General features: G+C 41.7%; 1 protein-coding gene across 3 annotated transcripts in view; it reads right to left on the bottom strand.

The window, feature by feature from the left end:
- Positions 1-19481, bottom strand: part of LOC106629447 (connector enhancer of kinase suppressor of ras 2) — a 170051-nt gene that overhangs the window by 96110 nt on the left and 54460 nt on the right. For all 3 annotated transcript variants that reach the window (XM_074551825.1, XM_074551824.1, XM_074551826.1), the window contains one exon: positions 14137-14300. In XM_074551825.1, the coding sequence (XP_074407926.1) occupies positions 14137-14300 (164 nt within the window). The remainder of the gene's footprint in view (positions 1-14136; positions 14301-19481) is intronic.

Below are 19481 nucleotides of genomic sequence, written 5' to 3'. Positions count from 1 at the left end.
AGATTTCAAAAATGTCCCACAGAATTAAACCAATCTGATCCACTGAGCAGCCTGACAGAGATATGTGGGCATATTCTGAAAATGCATTTTACAGTTCTCTCTCGCTGTCCCACATGAGATCCAGCACATTGTGACACATCACCAATGTCATTTTTGGATAAGGTCTGGAAAAATGTGGGATCTGCTCTTCAGTTATGCAGACTCCTGACTGCCATAGTAGTATGAAGTTTAAAGAAAGTGCATTTAATTTTAAAGTTCATGTCATTCTAAGTCTGCTGACCGTGCTCAAGGAATACCTTAATTACTTCTTTTCCCATATATTTGGGCTGTTTTCCTTTTTCCCGTCCCCCTTGAAGAAATTTTAATTAATGTCTGAAACCTCCTTATATTTTTCATAGTTTTAGATTACTCATTCAGCAAGTCCCTTAGTTTTAATTTCATTCAGTTTGTAAGTAATCTAAACACCTAAACATCAACCCAGCTATTTGGCTATCTAATGCCCATTCTCACCAAAGCTTTAAGAAAGGAAAATTTTAAGAGAGGAGAGCTCATATCTCATTTCAGTTGTAAAGTATAATAAATGATTATTTACATATCTGAAGCACCAATTTGGTATTTCTGCAGAGGTGATGAACCATCAGATTCAGAAACAGGAGAATTGATCCAAACCTGTGATTTAATTTCTCTGGGAGAAGGCTTTTCCTGCTTTTCCTGCACACCTCAGCAGCATCCCTTGGAGCTGCTCTCCCACTCTGATTCTAATTCACATTTTCTGCTCAGCTCTGACTTCACCAGGAGTTCAGATCTGAAATCCCTGGAAGCAAACCTGCATTTAAAAAAAATTTGTTTCTAAATGCATTTAATGCTTTCTCATATTTTTCTTTGAGCAAAACCTTAATATCCCAGCAGCATGAAATAACAAAACCTTCTCATGACCAGAACAACCTTATGATGACCAGAACCACCTTCTCATGACAACAACCTTCTCGTGACCACAACAACCTTCTCGTGACCACAACAACCTTCTCGTGACCACAACAACCTTCTCGTGACCACAACAACCTTCTCGTGACCCTGCTGACAAAGTGGTGGGTGCATTGCAGCGTCCCTCAGCCTTTGGCAGTGCCAAGTTGACATCTGGGCACATTGAACATCTCCAATGTCAACTCCCAGGAAAACACCAGTGGGGAAATAAAGCTGTGGCACAAAAGGGAGGCCCAGGAGGATGGAAGGGGTTTGGGTGTTTTGTGCCATTTTCCACATCCCCAGGATTATTGTTCCCCAATGTTTTATTTCAGTGTTAAGGATGGGCTGATCTGCATATGGCTTCCATCACAAAACACACGCAAGCCAGACAGCCAGGGTGGGTTGACCTCTTCCATATGTGTTGGAAAACAAGCTCTGAGCAATCTGCTGGCTGGGGATGCTGTGAGAAACAAACAGCAGCAAAGGATGGCAGGAGATATTTCCTCCAAAACCACATTGGACCATGATCTGCTAACTTCTCAAGATGATTGGCAATTCCTGCCTGCACGAGTCATGAGCAGCCTGCTGCTGTTCCCTGGTGTGCACTGGGCTCCTGTTGATATTTTCTGTCTCAGAAATACCTAAATCACACCAAAATCCTCTTTGCATTCCCAGTTACCAATCCAGGGAACTCCAGTGGCAAGGATAAAGCATCTCAAGTGTTTGCTGCACAGTTCAGTGTTCTTTTTTCACCTTTCTCTGCAATATCTAAGGGAGCTGTACATGTATAATGCACTGCTCAATAACCACAAACCTTTATTATTCATTATTAAAACCTTGTGGTCAATTAAACTTTGCTATTTATTTCATAACAGCTTTGTGTAAGAACTAACCATCCAACCCTAGAAAGCCTCATTTCCTCATTTTTTTAAAGTGTCTCTTAAAATTAACTATAAGGCAGAAATGTAAGATTGCAGAGAAAAAGAGATTCAGTACATACCACAAAATTAGAATTTGAATCAATGGTGTGTTGTAATCTTCGCTGCAGCATTGTTCTCGCCTCTCTGCTGGGGCTCTTCTCCATTCTCTGCAGCTCAGTCCTTCCTTTCTTCTCAGGGGCTCCTCCTGGGCTCTCGACCCACCCCTATTTATTTCAGTTACCTTCACGAGCTACAGCTGCTGCCCAACTAAGGACCCTGCAGCTGCAGCTCGTTTGGAGCAACTCGGACCCACACAGGTCTTACAATACAACATATATTCAGGCCCCCACATTTCCCCCTTTTCTTTTAACAATTATACAATTACAATACACATACAGTTCCAGCTCTCAGGCTGCCACAGCTCTCGGCTGTCTTTAGATGTTTCAAGGCTCTTTTCTTTAAAGGCCATATTCTTCCAGCTTTCTGCTGCTACAGCTCCTTAATTCAAAGGCCATATTATAATCCAAAGTCCCAGCTCTCTGGCTGCCACAGCTCTCGGCTGTCCAGGGGATTCCATACCTTCTCTAGTCCCAGCTCTCTGGCTGCCACAGCTCTCGGCTGTCCAGGGGATTCCATACCTTCTCTAGTCCCAGCTCTCTGGCTGCCACAGCTCTCGGCTGTCCGGGGGATTCCATACCTTCTTTCGAAGAGTGGCTGCATGTTCTTCATCACGTCGGGGTCACCAGTTGTTGTAACCTTCGCTGCAGTGTTGTTCTTGCCTCTCTGCTGGGGCTCTTCTCCATTCTCTGCAGCTCAGTCCTTCCTGTCTTCTCAAGGGCTCCTCTTGGGCTCTCAACCCACCCCCTGTTTATTTCAGTTACCTTCACGAGCTACAGCTGCTGCCCAACTAAGGACCCTGCAGCTGCAGCTCGTTTGGAGCAACTCAGACCCACACAGGTCTTACAATACAACATATATTCAGACCCCCACATTGACACACACAGATCTTACAATACAACATATATTCAGGCCCCCACAATGGTGAATTATTCAAAGTTCAGGGGAAAAAATATAAGCTGGTTTTGGAAATCTTACATCAACGCTGAGCATTTCACTTGGGTCAGACATTTAACTTAGATCCCTGCAGAAGTGGTAGATCCACATAAAAACCACCCAAAATCTGGAGAAACGTTCCATATGTTCATAACAATTCAGAGCAGCATATAGAAATTAAATTAGTAACAAGATTCGTTTGAATGGGCATTAATGAGAGTATGAAAAAAGTTCATTTATCTATTTGGATTGTGAATTTGCTGAAGGCTGCTCAAGCAACTCAGTCAACAACAGTGACATGAATATGCATGTGCATGCTCAGATATTTGCATGCAGATGAATTTATCCCTGACAATAACTGATCACAGAATAATTACTCAGGAATTCAGGCAGCTCATAGACACTGATAATGTAACACAGTGGAATGAAAAATATCTTACCAGGAATTTATGAAAGAAAACGCTCTTTGCAAATTAGAAAAGCAATTATTTGGTAGGGAAAAATGACCTTTTTTTGAACTTTCACTGAGCTACTCCCTCTATTTCCTTGGCACAGAGATTCTACAGGGTATAGTGCTTGCCACCATGCATTGCAGGGGACAGATTTCCAATCAGATTGATTTGATAGGGGAAAAAGGGAACTGGTGCTTTATGCAAGGGAAAGTTTTTGCAAATGAAACACACAATGAATAAAGGCAACATAGTCCTTTCCAGCAGAAAGAAAGAGAAAGTCTTAGAAAAAAAATTAAAAGATAATTTTAAATGTTCATAATATTGTTTATACCTAAATATCTGAAATATCATTTAAAAAATTGTGCAATTATTTTTCATTAAAAGACTAAGAATTACCAGTGTATTTCATGTGGATTGTTGGAAAGAACAATTTCTTGGATGGCTAAGACTTTCAGCACTTGAATAAACCAAGGAAATATTTGTTTATCACTGAGTTCTCGGGTTATCTTAAAGAAATTTAAATTTTGTTAGTGTAAAAACACTTTTTCCATTTAAAGGGGGAAAGCTTATCTCTTCCAGCACTAGTGTGTATTATTCTTCCTTTTTGTTCTAAAAATAGACTCCTCTATCCTCTATAATCTAATATTCCCCTCCTATTTAACATAATTACCTAGGACTGAATCAATATTCCATTAGCTGGGTGCAGTCAATGGGCTGTCCCTCAGTGCCTGCAGCACTCCAAGGGTTCAGGCACAGATCTTCATCCACGCTGCTTTAGCATCCTCTGGAAGGAGCAAAAAACATTCTGGGGAGCAGTGGTGATGCCTCAGGTTTAGCTTTTATATTTTTCACATTCTGTGCTGCCTTAGTGGGTCTGGGATTCATATCAGGGCATGGTGAGCTCTGTGCACAGAGCAGGGAAACAAAACAATTCCTGCTCCAGCTGGGCACCAAGGACAAATGACCCAAATCTCACCCCCAGAGCACAAACACCGTGGGCTGGAGAGAGAAAAACAAGCAGGGTGGGACTGCATAACCTAAAACTGTCATTGGACAATTAAATGCAATATGCAAATGGAGCAGAACTGATCAAAGTGAGAGACCCCATGCCTGGTTGTGCATTTTGGGAACATTTTGGTTCATCTTGGGCACAGCCCTGGCTGGGCTCTTGCGCTGCCCAAAGTGGATCCATTGAGGCCTCCTGAAAAATCCCTATTTTATCCTTTAACTCCATCCAGCCTCTGTTCTAGGGCAGCCCTCGCAAGGCAGCAGCTCCACTGAAAAGGATTCATTTCCATGGTCTGCATCCTTTTCCTTCCCACATCCCTTTCTCCACGTGGCTCCCAGGACACCTGCACAGCCCCTCTGAGTGCCCCTGGTCCAGGGCTGGTGCCTCTCCCCGAGGATGAGGAGAATTTTCTCCCAGAATGTCACTCTGGGACCTCCTCAGCACTGGCAGGAATCCTCATGGACTCCCAGTTCCATTGAGTTGGGCTGGGATTAGACAAAACCCAAAACTGAGAGGTGCTGTGGGGATGGACTGGGCAGCACAGCCTCAGGAAACCTCCCATTGGGGTGGTTCTCCCACCCAAATTAATATGGCAATTCACACAGCTTTGGTAAAGACCTTTCATAAAGCTGCCAAGCCGAGATTATCAACCTCAGCTGGCTAATGGATTTAAATGATGTATTTAAATGTTTCATGCAGGAGTGTACAATTAAGTGTTGCTATGATGCAATAGACCCAAACCCTCTGCTTGTTTCTGACAGAGAGCACAAAGCCCTCGGTGCTCCAAGCCATGACTTTAGAAAACCAATATTTTCCTTTCATATGCCCCACTTGAACTCCTATTTCTGTGTTTGCAATAAAAGATCAGAGTGAAAGACCTACCACCCCAGAATTTAGAATTTAAAATTACTCAGCTCAATTCCTCCATGAAAGATTGGTGTTATAGAGGCATTTTTGTGAAACCAAAGTGAACTTTGCAACATCTGGATTTTTATGCTTTACTGGGAAAATTTTTTTGTAAGATTTGCATGTATTTGATTAAAAGAAATGTAGAAATCCAGCAACACATTTTATCATGAGTAAGAGATCACACAGGGTGAAAATATTACAAGCATCCTTCTTTCTAATTCCTTTAGTGCAGAAAGAAAATGATGGAGAAGAAAATGTGAATGGTCTGCTGCACAATTTGTTCATGTGTCACTGCAAGGCTGTTCCATACACTTCACATTGAGATTCTAGAAGAGCAATAATTCATATCAATTAATTGGATATGTCAATTCTAATTGCTCCACAAAGGCTGGGTGGGCATCCTTAGGAGACCACAGGGGATCTCCAGGTTGCTGCAGAAAAATCAAGCATCCAAATCTTGGCTAGTCTGAGGTTGGGGACTCAGGAGAGCTTACACAGAGCAATTTAGGTTAGAATTAAGGTTAATACATTAAAGTTGGCATTCCTGCTTTCTGCTCTCCACAGGTATTGGCAGAGTGGATTATTGTGCAGGAAAGGATGCCTGTGAAACCCTGAGAAATCAAAGCACAAAAGCAATAGACAGTCCCTTAACAGTGCACCATGCCATGCTGGGGCAGCTGGTGTCAACAGAAACACCATGAACTGGAACAGGGTGTTGCTATAAAGGTTTTTCTTTTATCCCTGTGCAGAGAAAATGTCCATTTCTTCATCCCCAGCAGTGACTGGGATCCATCAGCCTTGGAGAAACCGGACACCCAGAAGGGCTGAAATTACAAAACAACCCCTGACTTCCAGCTCCAAACCTCAAGAGAAATCAAAATTATGTCAGAAATGAGAGTTCCATTAATATCTCCTAAACCAGGGATAGAAGAACATATGGAAACTATAATATAATACTATTATATTATCCCAACACCAGTTGAAGTGAATTTTAGCCCTAATGCCTGACCCTTCAGAGTTGCACACGCATGGTTTTTAAGCACAAATCATTACCTACCTATTCATTTGCATGAATTCCTGCTCCTGCATTGGCCTAATAAGTAGCAACACAATTAATTTGCAATTATTTTGGGGGGCTGTTCTCTGCCAGTGAGTGACAGGAACTCACAGCATGAAAAGGAATGAAAGGTTCAGGATCAGAATACCACAGAGCTTACCCAGACACAGAACCAACATGAAATACAGTAATGGATTATTATAAATGGATTCTTTTATAAATTTATAAATAGATATAAGTATATTTCTTTCTCAGAAGAATTCACCAGCCAAGACTGCCATGGATTGGGATCTTCATTCTCACTGCTACTTAAACAGATGCATTTTCAGAGGAAAATTACAAGCTTTGGAACAGGTTTAACACTTGGAATGGAACATGTTTCTCTCTATTTTGTGAAAAAGAATTATTGTGTGACAAGAGGAAACCTCTCAACTATGTCAAAAGACTGGAAAAACAGAAGTTTCTTTCCTCTCATTTGCTTGTTAACACTGTCTTGCTCCAGAGGCAAATGACATGCATAAATTCAAGGAATTAGTAGCAATCAACACAGCACATTTGTATTTATCCTGGTTTTTTAACCTAAACATAACCATAAATAGGAAGAATACAGAAATAGCCTGAAGTAATTTATCAGAAGCTTGATAGCCCTTTGTCATTGTTTGTGGGCAGGAATTAGATGTGGTCTCCTGGATTTCAGCTGCCCTGCATTCCCCTTTGGACTGTGTGCAGGAGCTGAAATTTGAATAAAATGCAGCCAATTTCCTTTCTCCTATTTCCACTTTATGCACCTCATATTATGGCAAGGGATGAAATTCTCCCTGGAACACCTGAACAGGACCATTTTCAGTCTGGCCACAGGATAAACACATCCCATAACCACAGGGATCTGGGCCTTCAGCAGAGGTTGTGTGGCCATGGCTGCTCTGCAGGAGTGATAAATTCAGAGAGGATAAAACTCTCTAGAGAGTCCAAGACTAAATTTCTAATGTATTTAACACAAAAAACACAAATCCAAAAGTCAATTTTGTCCTAAATTCCTTTTGTAACAACCCTGTGCTTGGATACCTCTGAAAACTTTGCTTTCTGCACTTTTCTACCAGCACTGCTGGGGCTGCTGCAGTACCCAAAATATCCCTGCTGTGTGTTACTGTGGAACAACTGGAATCAGTGGTCCTTGAAGAAAACTCTGAGAAGACATCAAGAAAAATTCTCCTTTACCTTGTTCTTTGCTTAGATCAGCTCCCAGAGCTGCCTTTAGCCTGGTGATTTTAGGAAGGATTTCATTTTGGTGGTTACTCGACACATAATTTGTAATTACATCCAGGCTTCTTCAGCACACCTTAGAAAAACCATGACATTTCTAAGTAGGACAGAAGAGTCAAGCACACACCCGTAAAATCCTAGGACTTTAGGCTACTCTGAATTATTTGTACAAACTTAATTATCCTCCGTCAAAGCCCTCATCCTGAGAGAAACCTGAAAATGCCAAAATTGTCAACAGACTTTTAAAAGGAAAAAAAACCACCAAAAAACAAACCCATACCCAATCCTTAAAATCAGTTATTTTTCCAAGTTCCATGATTTGAAAGGCCAAGAAAGAATGAAGCTGCTAATTAGACTAATCAAAAGATGATACACATGTTCTAATATGTGCAATAATTAACCCACTCAATTCAACAGTATTAATTCAATGTTTTGGCACAGCACAATAAATAGCACTGGACTGCCAAAAGCTGAACTTCTTTTCCAGTTGAAATTAATAAAACTCTCTGGATGCATACATGTTTGTGGAGACAAAAATAATGTTTGTGCCAGGTTCCTCATTCCACTGAGGAGATGGAATCTCTTCATCTCTCACCAAGAGGGATGGCATTCCACTCCAAAAAAATGAGATTTATTTCCACCTACTCAAGCATCAATATATATATAAAATGAAGATTTTAGTCTGGAATAATTACCTTTGAATAACCCCTGAAATATGGGTGGAAAAGAAGTATTTGATGCATAGAATGACTTGCTAAAAGTGAAATTTGTTCACAAATCAGGTGAAGTAAGAAAAAATACTTCCTAATATACTTGCAAAATTGACAAATAAAGTCAAGTATTAGCAGAATGAAAAATTAACAGGGCCTCAAGAGAGATCATTGTAGGTGTGGCCATTAAAATGGTATTAATTTAGGAAAAACTTGAATAATTTTAATTCAGAAGAACAACGTTATCAATAGATATAGAGGCAGCCATGAAAGACTTCACCATCACCATGAGTGCTTCAAAATAAATCACTGCAAAAAATTCCTATTGCTGTTGTAATTTTCTTAGGGAGATGCTTAATAAAGAAATAGGTTAGAAAAATTATAGGGGGGGAAAATTTTTTTGGTAGCTGTGTCCCATATACGATTTTTAAAAACCCCAATAAAATATAAAAATAATTTAAATTCCTGCAGTTGTTGTAAACATGTTGACCATGGTGACTTTATTGTGCCTTCTGGTGGAAACCCCACCCTGCCTGGATTGTGGCCGTGCAGAAACTGCAGACCAAGTTTCTAATCTTCATTTCTCCTTGAAATTTCTACCCTGCACAAGGCCTTATTTCACAAGTTGAATGCCTGAGAATTAACAGTGCTTTTAATTACTTGAGATACAATCTCTATTGGAGCATTCTTTTCATTTCCCATTCATTTTTCATCCTTTCATTATCTTTCTTCCCTGTTTATATTTTAATTCGTTCTGGCTTTAACAATATACTGACTCCAATACTGTCCTAATTAAATTAAATTTATTTGCAGATTTGAACAGCAAGCCATGCTGCTCAAAAATTCTTCCTTTTTCTTGCTTCCAGTATACTTTACTCTCTGTCAAAAAGTTCTTTTCCCCAGACCCTGCTACTTCTGCAGATTCAGCCTCTCTGCAACAAGTCCTCCAATAGATATCCCAATTAATATTTCAACTTCAATAAAGTTACAGTCCAAATCCAAGTGGTCCACAATTTTTTGTCCCTAAATGTTATTTAGGTCACTTCAAATAAATAATTGCAGAGCAGTTTCTGACCACCCTAGCAAGAAAGGACTTTGATGTTCCAGATTGGACTTTTTCCCCACAGCCATCATTCCCAATTTTCTTCATAATTAAGGCACAACTCAGAAATGTCTCTCCAGAATGGTCAAAGAACTGAAGCTGAAAGTAAAGCTCACCTGTGACTTTGCATTTCATAGCACGTGAATTCACCCCTCAGCAAGCCCCAGACAGTGCCTGGACTTTCTTTCCTACTGAGAAAGCTCCTCTCACCTTTTGCACTCTGATCTTACCCTTTCATAAAGGAGATTACTTTAACATTTGAAATTATTTAACTTTCAGGTAAAATACATACACTTCTATATCACCATATTGCATGGGAGTATTGAACACTCTTATTATTCCCTTTTCACATTTCTGACTTTTTTTCTTTCCCACTGCAAGTCATGTTTCAGTGTGGAATCTTTTGCAGCCAGGATTCTCATATAAATTTCCTATCTGAACTCAGCTTGCTTTCAAAAGAAAAGTAAATGTAAAAATCATGTCAAGGGCTGATGCACAACATAACAAACCCTCCCTGCCTTTAATAATTTGCATTTGGAACCTGGCTAATAGGTGATGTGGCAATAGAAATAAAAACCAGGAGTTTCCTCCTTTTGTTTTAGTTTCTTCTTGAATTAGAACTTTCTTTACAGATCAGCAATGGATTCTGGTGGGGTTGTGCAGTGCTTGCATCCCTGGAACTGCAGCTGAGGCACCATCCTTGGTGTAACCCCACCAAAAGCCCAGTGGCCTTGGACCCTCAGGAAGGGCACATTCCAGCGTGTCCCAGTGACATTTCCCCAGATTTCCTGGAGCAGCAACCCCTGCCCAGTGTGAATTCCTGACCACCCTGAGCTTTCCTGGGGGGTTTCTCCCGTTCCCACAGCCCACCCTGCAGGGATGGACTGCAGATCCTGCTGAGGCTGCCTGGGAGAAATGGGTCATGAACTTGGGCACTGCCCACTGCCAACCAGAAATCCATCCAGAAATCCATGCAGGGAAAAAAAAAAATCAATGTTCATTGACACAGCCCAGGCAGGGCTGGGGCAGGGACAGGAGCAGAGACCCAGATCCACTGGGAGCACACCAGGATGGACAGAGGGACAGAGCAAAGTGCTGATGGTGCCTCCCCTCCACAGTTAGGATTTTAAGACCAGATTGTTGGAATTGGTGCTTTCCTGCTCTTTTTTCCATTAAAAATGTTGAAAATAAAATTCAAGTATTTATATTTATGAATGTACAAACAGAGCTTGTGCTCTGCACCCTGTCCATATTTCCAGCACACATTAACGAGGACATTCAAGTACTGATTCCTGACTGCCTGGGGCTCTGTTTTACCTGCCCATAAACTGTCTTAAATTTGTAATGCAATTCAGTGAATCAGGGGCAAAATGATGTGTTCCATAAGACATTCTGATTTCAATAATTTCCTATATGTTAACTCCTGTTTGTTGGCATAAACAAAATAGAGATACTCTTTAGCCCCTTTAAAAATTACATTTCAAATAAGATATTTCCTCAGGTTTTTGGACTAGCTGTTCTAAAAATCCATATCAGTGAGCAATTCTGAGTCACAATTTTTTCTGGTTGCTTGGCCAGCAGTCAGATATTAGTGCAACAATCTATTAATTTTTCAAGAGTTAGCACAGAACAAGAAAACAATAGTGATATTTTAGAAATGAATTTCAGCTCATAAAGGCAGCATCAGCTCTTCTCTCGTTTCAATTATTGCCATTATTTAAAATAATTAAAATGAGATTCTTAATAATGCTTTTTGATTACATGGATCCAAATCCTAATAAATGAGTACAGATTTAAAATAGATTTTCTACTGAGTCTGGTAAAACTTTTCTGTGATCCAAGGAGAAATGTCAGAGGCAGGAGAACACCCCCAGGAGCAGAGCTGCAGGCAGCAGAAAAGCACACGGAACAGGCAGGGACAGAAACATTTAGAAGCAGGAAAAAAAAAAGAAAAAAGCATTTTAGAGCCAGAGTGAGAAAGGAAGAGAAAGGGCAGAAAGGCAGGAGGCAAAATAAATGATACCAGGAGCTGGAAAATCCCCATCCTGCCTCAAAAGGAAAAGTAAGGTCAGGAGGCAGCACAGCGAGAGCTGCACCATTGACCAGCAGCAAGAGGAACATTTTCTGTGCTCAAAAAAGGAAAAAATTCACAATAAAAGAGTCAGCAGGGCCCTCCTCGGGGACACTGGGCTGAAGGGAGATGTTTTCCCAGAGGGGGCTGCTGTGTCCGGGCACAGAGGGCTCTGCTGGGGTGACACAGAGTGACACAGGGGCTGTGCTGGCTCCTGGCTGTGGGACACAGGGTATCCAGGGAAACGCTCCCCAGTTTGGGGTCAGGGGTTCCCAAAAGGCCCTGGCTGCTGGGGTCTGCAGCATCTCCCTGCCCCTACAGCATCTCCCTGCTCCTGCAGCATCTCCCTGCTCCTACAGCACACACCTGCCCCTACAGCATCTCCCTGCCCCTGCAGCACACACCTGCCCCTGCAGCATCTCCCTGCTCCTGCAGCACACACCTGCCCCTGCAGCATCTCCCTGCCCCAGCAGCACACACCTGCCCCTGCAGCATCTCCCTGCTCCTAAAGCACACACCTGCTCCTAAAGCACACACCTGCCCCTAAAGCATCTCCCTGCCCCAGCAGCACACACCTGCCCCTGCAGCACACACCTGCCCCTGCAGCATCTCCCTGCTCCTGCAGCACACACCTGCCCCTACAGCACACACCTGCCCCTGCAGCACACACCTGCCCCTGCAGCATCTCCCTGCCCCTACAGCACACACCTGCCCCTGCAGCATCTCCCTGCCCCTACAGCACACACCTGCCCCTGCAGCACCTCCCTGCCCCTACAGCACACACCTGCCCCTAAAGCACCTCCCTGCCCCTACAGCACACACCTGCCCCTGCAGCATATCCCTGCTCCTAAAGCACACACCTGCCCCTACAGCACACACCTGCCCCTAAAGCACACACCTGCCCCTGCAGCATCTCCCTGCCCCTAAAGCACACACCTGCCCCTGCAGCACACACCTGCCCCTGCAGCACACACCTGCCCCTGCAGCATCTCCCTGCCCCTAAAGCATCTCCCTGCTCCTGCAGCACACACCTGCCCCTAAAGCACACACCTGCCCCTAAAGCATCTCCCTGCCCCTAAAGCATCTCCCTGCCCCTAAAGCACACACCTGCCCCTAAAGCATCTCCCTGCCCCTGCAGCACACACCTGCCCCTAAAGCACACACCTGCCCCTACAGCATCTCCCTGCTCCTGCAGCACACACCTGCCCCTGCAGCATCTCCCTGCTCCTAAAGCACACACCTGCCCCTACAGCATCTCCCTGCTCCTAAAGCACACACCTGCCCCTAAAGCATCTCCCTGCCCCTGCAGCACACACCTGCCCCTAAAGCACACACCTGCCCCTACAGCATCTCCCTGCTCCTGCAGCACACACCTGCCCCTACAGCATCTCCCTGCTCCTAAAGCACACACCTGCCCCTAAAGCATCTCCCTGCTCCTACAGCACACACACCTGCCCCTGCAGCATCTCCCTGCTCCTACAGCACACACCTGCCCCTGCAGCACACACCTGCCCCTGCAGCACACACCTGCCCCTAAAGCCTTCCGCTGCTCTGACAAAGCTGTTTCACTTGGAGGGGCAGATCTCAAGGCACACCAAGGGTATTTTGTCATTCAAGGTACAGGAAAGAAGATGAATTAAAGGTACTTAAATATTTTTTTTCCCCCCAATCAAGTGCATTTTGCCTCACTTTTTTTCCTATCTTACTTCTAAGTGCCAGTTTCCCTCTTGGAAACAATTTCTCTTTATCAAATTCCCACAGGATAACCCAGTTATTCAAAAGCAGAACTCCTGATAAAGAAGTACAATACTATGATTTTCACGTGCCTATGTAATTGTATTATTTTATATTTTAATATTTTCAATATTCTTTCACATATCCACCTACATGAACAGAAGTTATTTTTTCTTTAGAAGTAAGTTAATACATCAAATTTTATTAGCTGGTAGGAATAAAATAGCAGAGGAAAAAAACAACTTTTTGATATCAAATACTTTGCTAAAAGGTTAACTGAATTAGTAACCTAGTAATTAATAATATGAACAAATAATGTCCTTCCAAGAGCTTGCAGGTTGCTGAAAAATCCCAAACCCAACTTTTAGTCAACACACATGTCTGTAGTTTAGATAAAGTCAATTTTACCACTCCAGTCTCATCTTAAAGCTCATTTTAAACAATCTTCCAGTCTAATTAGCATTCCCTTCTGGCTGTGTGGTACCATCCCTCTGAACGCTGGCATGGTTAAACCACTCAGGTCTACTTGGTTCAGTGCAGTGTGGCAAATGTCAGTGAAATACGAGGGCATATGGCACATAATTACAGAACCATATGGATGCCAGGAGTGATAGTCAGCAGCATTTGAATGCAGGACCAAGAAAGTCAGAGGAAAAGCAATCAGAGACCATCAGACATAATCATTAAATGGATAAATATAGTTTCTGTGCAGCTGAGAGAAGCCAGGACATGTCTGTCCTTTACTGAAGCAAAGGCTGTTTGAGCATGTGGCTGTAGAGCAATCTCTACATTATTTTTAGTTTGGTTTGGTTTAGTTTTTCAGGTTTTAGTTTGGTTTGTAAATTTATAAGCGCAGCTGATCAAGGTGAGCGATGCAAGGAGTCACTTACCAACGCACAGAGCAGATCCACAGCTTCCAGGATCAGCTCCTGGTGGCCAATGCGAGTCACCCCCAGCTCCTCCAGCTCCTGGTGAGTGATGTGCAGCAGCTGCTCCCCGTTGATCTTCTCCCTCTCAAAGTTTTTGATGTATTGTTGGAGGCAATCATCGAGGCCTGGTTAGAAAAGCCAACAGCACAGATTCAGAGAGAGCAGAAGAAGCCAAGGAAACAGTTCTGTAGCTCAGAAACACAGAAATTTCTTGGGAGTGGAAGCGTGCTTCCTTGTTTGGGGCTGTTATGGAGAGCATGCAATGAAAATTAAAATTTAACTTACAGAACCCACCACATGCTGCTAGGGAGAGAAGTTTGTATCACTGATATTATTTTCAACATTTTTAAACCTTTTAATAGTAATTCAAAACCTCCATGGAGACAAGGGAAGGACAAACCAGCACAGAGAGTGACATTACAAAAAACCTTTTTCTCGTGATGTCACAGAGACCTAAATATAAGTTTATCTTATGATTAGGAACAAATTCTTCCCGTAACTCTTCCAGGACTCTTCAAGGTCACCGAGTTTGGCTGTCCCTGATCAGGAAGAGTTTTTCAGGCTCAGTACCCACCCACTGCTACATCCACTGCCAGTCTCACCCCACATTATCCAGATTTCTGAATCCAAACAACACAAAAATGGTTTTGTTACAACACCTCCAACTAAGAATACAATTTTACCCATGCACAAGGAATTGTTCCATTTCACCCTGAAGCTTGATAGGGTGAGAATAACCGATTATTTTGTTTCTCAGACCAGAGAAGAAACTGATTAACAACTCTGAAAGATTTTTCTTCCCCTAAATCTGTTTCTGAACCACGCAAAGCCTTGAATTTCCAGCCAGAACAATGAGTTGAACACAGGGATCTACTGCTGAAAGCTACATGAGGTCCCTCAGAGGTCCCTCAAGGACTGTCAGATCCAACAGAAATCTGATGTGCACATGATTTTCTAGAGACCTGCAAAATACACCTTCACTAACTCCATCTACCAAGGAAAGTAAAACACTCATTTTCAGTTATTTGCCCTGCAGTGATGCAGGTAAATCCAAAATCCATAAAAATACAGAGATCCAGAAAGCACAGAAATAACCAACCTGGGCATTTATGACAGCTTTGAAATGCAATTTTTGCACACAGCCATTATCAAATAGACTTTGAGTTTGCAGAGACACTGAGAAAGAGTTCTGACACCTTGTAGGGGTGTGCTGGGTGTCCCCACTCTACACCCCAATAAACACAGCTCAGCTGGGACAAAAGGAGTGTGGTGAAAATGGAACAAACCAAAGTGTTTGTCCTCACTCAGTAAATACAAGGGGATACATGCAGTTCCATTTAATTAACTCTTCTTTCAACACGATCCAATTATGTGCTCTGCACACTGATAGTCCTGAGTTATGTTATAGATAAAGCTCATTTACCAAGCCAAGTGCACAGCTTTGTATTCACTTACACCTATGTCCCATACAAAGCTGGTTCAGTGATAAAAATGTCATATTTTATGGTGTAATTCAAAAGCATGAGGCAGTTTGGGAGATTTTTAAAGCTCAAATCAGCAGTCTGTAACTAATACCTAAATTTTTTCTCTATTCTAGAATGGTCTGCAAATAGGAAACAACTTCTTTGCATCTGTTCATTATTTTTAATGATCTCATGAATGATTTTACATAAGTATAGTTCAGTTCAATTGGCTGAGTCACTGCAAATTCTCTGTTTATTATTTAACATTTTCAACTCCAAGCTGTTGCACATTTCTGTTCCCTCTTGGTCAAGAACAATTCTTAAAACCATTTTAGAGCAAAAATTCCAAACCCCACACCTCCCAGATTTGCATTTAGTGGACCTTGCCCCAAAACTCAGAAAAAAAGTCCCAAAACCGCTACTAGATATTAAATTATTTTCAACAAAACAAATTAATTAAAAAATTTAGGATCAGTGGCCCCAACAAGCATTTGCAGCATTAAGAGAGATTTAGGAAAACCCAAGTGAATGTGCCACGCTGTGAGAAGTGTGCAGTCAGATGTATTAAACCTGCCTTTGTGCCAGGGAGAATGTATGACAGCAGAGCAAAATATCAAATTTGTATTATTTGTGCTGCTCTGTAATAGCTCCCCAGGGCACCTTTACAAGGCATTTACTTACTGGTGCAAACAGTGTGGCAGTTGACAAGAGAATATAGAAATATATCATTAAAGGGCCAGGCTGTCTCACAGAATGACAGCACTTAATAAATACACACCGAAAAGAGAGATTAGATTTGCCCATTGCTCTCTGCTTTTCTGTCTCTCTGGAAGCCAAGAACTGAAATGTGAAGCATTCCAAAGCAGGAATTCAGCATCAGGAAAATCTTCTTTATTTTCAGGGCTCCAATTGTTTTTACATGAAAATATCCAAGATGAAATTAGAAAGGGTACAGAACGAGCTCATGTTGACTCACCCAAACCAAATGAAATATTTATTTCCTCGAGCCTCTCAGGTCTCATTAGTGCTCTTTATGCATTTTCCTTCAACATCATTTCTGTTTACAGATAACTATTAAGGCAGCTCAGATTCATAACTGAAGAAAGAAGAGGTTTTAGCTCTGCTTAGATGTAGGTAAATAAAATTAACCCGCTGGCCCCAAGATACACAACATCAGTGTCAGGCAAGAAACACAGAAATTTGCAGTTCTCTTGCTTCACATTCTTATTTTATTTGTGTGCATTTTGTAACTAACCAACATCTCCTTCAGAGTACAATAAAGGGATTGAAGAAAAATTGTTTAAACATGGCTGTTTTACTTTAAAGCCCTTGATGAGAAAATTACAGCTGGGGGTTGGAGAATTTTTATTTCTCCAACCCAGATGGGCTCAAGGAGTTAATTCACTTTAACAGAAAATCAATGAAGGTTGAAGACATTTACTAATCTCTCAGTGTTATTTGAGAGGACAAGAAAAAAGGAGTTATCCATCAGCCCAAGTGCTGACTGAGTCAGCTCTGGCTGAACATTGCATTAAAAGCTGTATAAACCCTTGTGCTCAGAAAAGGAGGGAAATCAGGGAAAACACCCCATAAACCACATCCACCTGAAAACTCTGACATTTTCCTGCTGTATGGTTGGATGCCAGGATCTCAAAGGTCTTTCCCACAGTCTCTCTTTCCATTTTTAAGGTTAAAAAAATCATATTGAATCCACATGGCCTAGGAAAACTATCTCCATATTCAAAGAGCAGAGGAAAAGGAAGCAACTTTGATATGTTGACTGCAAACTTATTTTGCAAATAAAGCATCTAAAGTCAAACTCAAGGAAACGTGAAGAAAAAGGAGTTAGAAAATTTTAGGGAGAAAGGGCAGGAAAAGAAGAGCCAGTCAGCTTGAAAATGTTTATTTTTAGAAATGCATAATTAGGAAAAAAGGAATAATTGAAACAGAAAACAAAACAAAGCCTTAAAAATATCTCTAAATCTGATTTAGGCACTCAGAGCAAACATTACAGAAGAGATGTCACATATTGTGGGCAATAAGGTTCACTGTGATTAAAATGAATCTTTCCATCCGTGTCAACAAATGGCAGGTTTGGTTTCCATTAAAAGCACAAACATTGCTGCCATGTTATGTAAACATCTGTCCCTTTGCCTCCACTCTTGGACAAAGATATTGAAAATATTACCATTATTTATAAAAATATCTGTCCCTTCCCCTCTGCACTGGACAAAAACAGTGAAAATATTACCATTATTGAAAAAACAACCATAAAATGAATGAAGGGAAAGCCCAAGGGGTTGCCTTTTGTGCAGGAATGGTGGAACCAGGACAGCTCTCACAGGAGAACTGCAGGAGCAATAACTCTGTCAGGTGTGATCCATCCCAGAAGGAATTCCTAAGTTTAAAATCTATAATTTCCAATTTTTCATCATCTCTCCATCACTAACAGGCATTTACTCACTTCTCCTCTTTTCCTATATTTTAACAGATTTTTGCAACTTACTGAAAACTACTCTGGCTGTTTAATCTCTCCTAAAGAACTCCTGCCCAAAGGATGAGCTTGTTGCTGCTCCATGAGAATTCCTAGGGGAAAATGCAGCAGCCGGCTGGAGCAGCAAAGCCTGGCAGACGAGGGGATACAAAACAGCTCCTCTGGTAGGAAAATGCACTGTTGGGTTTGGGTTTTTGGGTGAAAAAGGAGGAAATCAGTTGGTGGGAATGCAATGATCAGTCCTGGCTTCAGCACTGCTGCAAGAGGGGTGAGATCCTCTCTCTCTCACTGACAAAGTTTTCAGTGGTTTTCCTCATCAAAAACATATCTAGAAATTAAAAGTGCACAGCACCACACTAAACTCCCATTTGCGCAAAGGCCTCTAAATAAATACAGTATAGAATCTGAACGTAATATAGAATAAATATAATAAAGAATCTGAGAAAAGTCTGTGGGACCTGGATCCAAAGGAACAAAAGCTGGAAGTTGATGGGATAATCTGTTTGCTCAGAAGAATTACACTTTGGCCTGCCAAGACCAATTAATAACCCATTAATGTGCCTCATTTTATTATTAAAAGCTGTAATACAACACTATCTTTGCTCTTGCAGAATGGTGACTTGAGAACAATCAGCAGATCAAAGAGAAACAGGGACACATATCAATTTTCTAATGCTGTTGGGCTGTTGTTTCTGGACTTGCAAGTCCAGCAAATCAGCTCTTCCCTCATAGGAAATGTAAAATCTCTCACTGCTGTGGTGAAAATTCTGATTAATTGGGGAAGGCAGCATGAACTTCTGCTCTTGTCACAACCTTCAGTTTATATATGCAGATCTGCTTAAATACATCCAGCATTTAACAGCATCCAAAGGCTCAGTCCAAGTGTAATTTTTACAGAAAGCAAAAAAAAAGTTGGGTTTGGTGGTTTTTTTAAAGAACAAGGGATATATTCCATGTAAAGCAATATTCAGCAGCTAGCTCGAAAGATCTGGAAGGAATTGACTGGCTGGCTGAGAGACTGAAGAGAATTCATGCCTTTTCCTAAATGCAATTTTATTGAATACACACATCAATGCAGCCGTGTTCTTGATCAAAACCCCTTTGATTTATTACCCTGGGCTCAGGCACAGTGGAGCCTTTCCAATTCTTACATAACTCATAACAAGGAAAATCATCAGGTGGGTATTTTTGCCAGTGACGTTGGAAAGATTTTTAAGAATTATTCATTCCAAATAAAGAAAAGGCATAATCCTCAGGGCCATGTTCACACTAAGCTGACTCTCAAATACCAGATATTTGTTCTTAAGCTCTTCAGGAGGAAAAATCAAAACTATTTAGAGCGTCAAGAG

Source organism: Zonotrichia albicollis, chromosome 14 (genome assembly GCF_047830755.1).
Source record: "Zonotrichia albicollis isolate bZonAlb1 chromosome 14, bZonAlb1.hap1, whole genome shotgun sequence".
In the NCBI taxonomy this organism is placed as follows: domain Eukaryota; kingdom Metazoa; phylum Chordata; class Aves; order Passeriformes; family Passerellidae; genus Zonotrichia; species Zonotrichia albicollis.
This window is presented reverse-complemented; position numbering and strand designations above follow the sequence as displayed.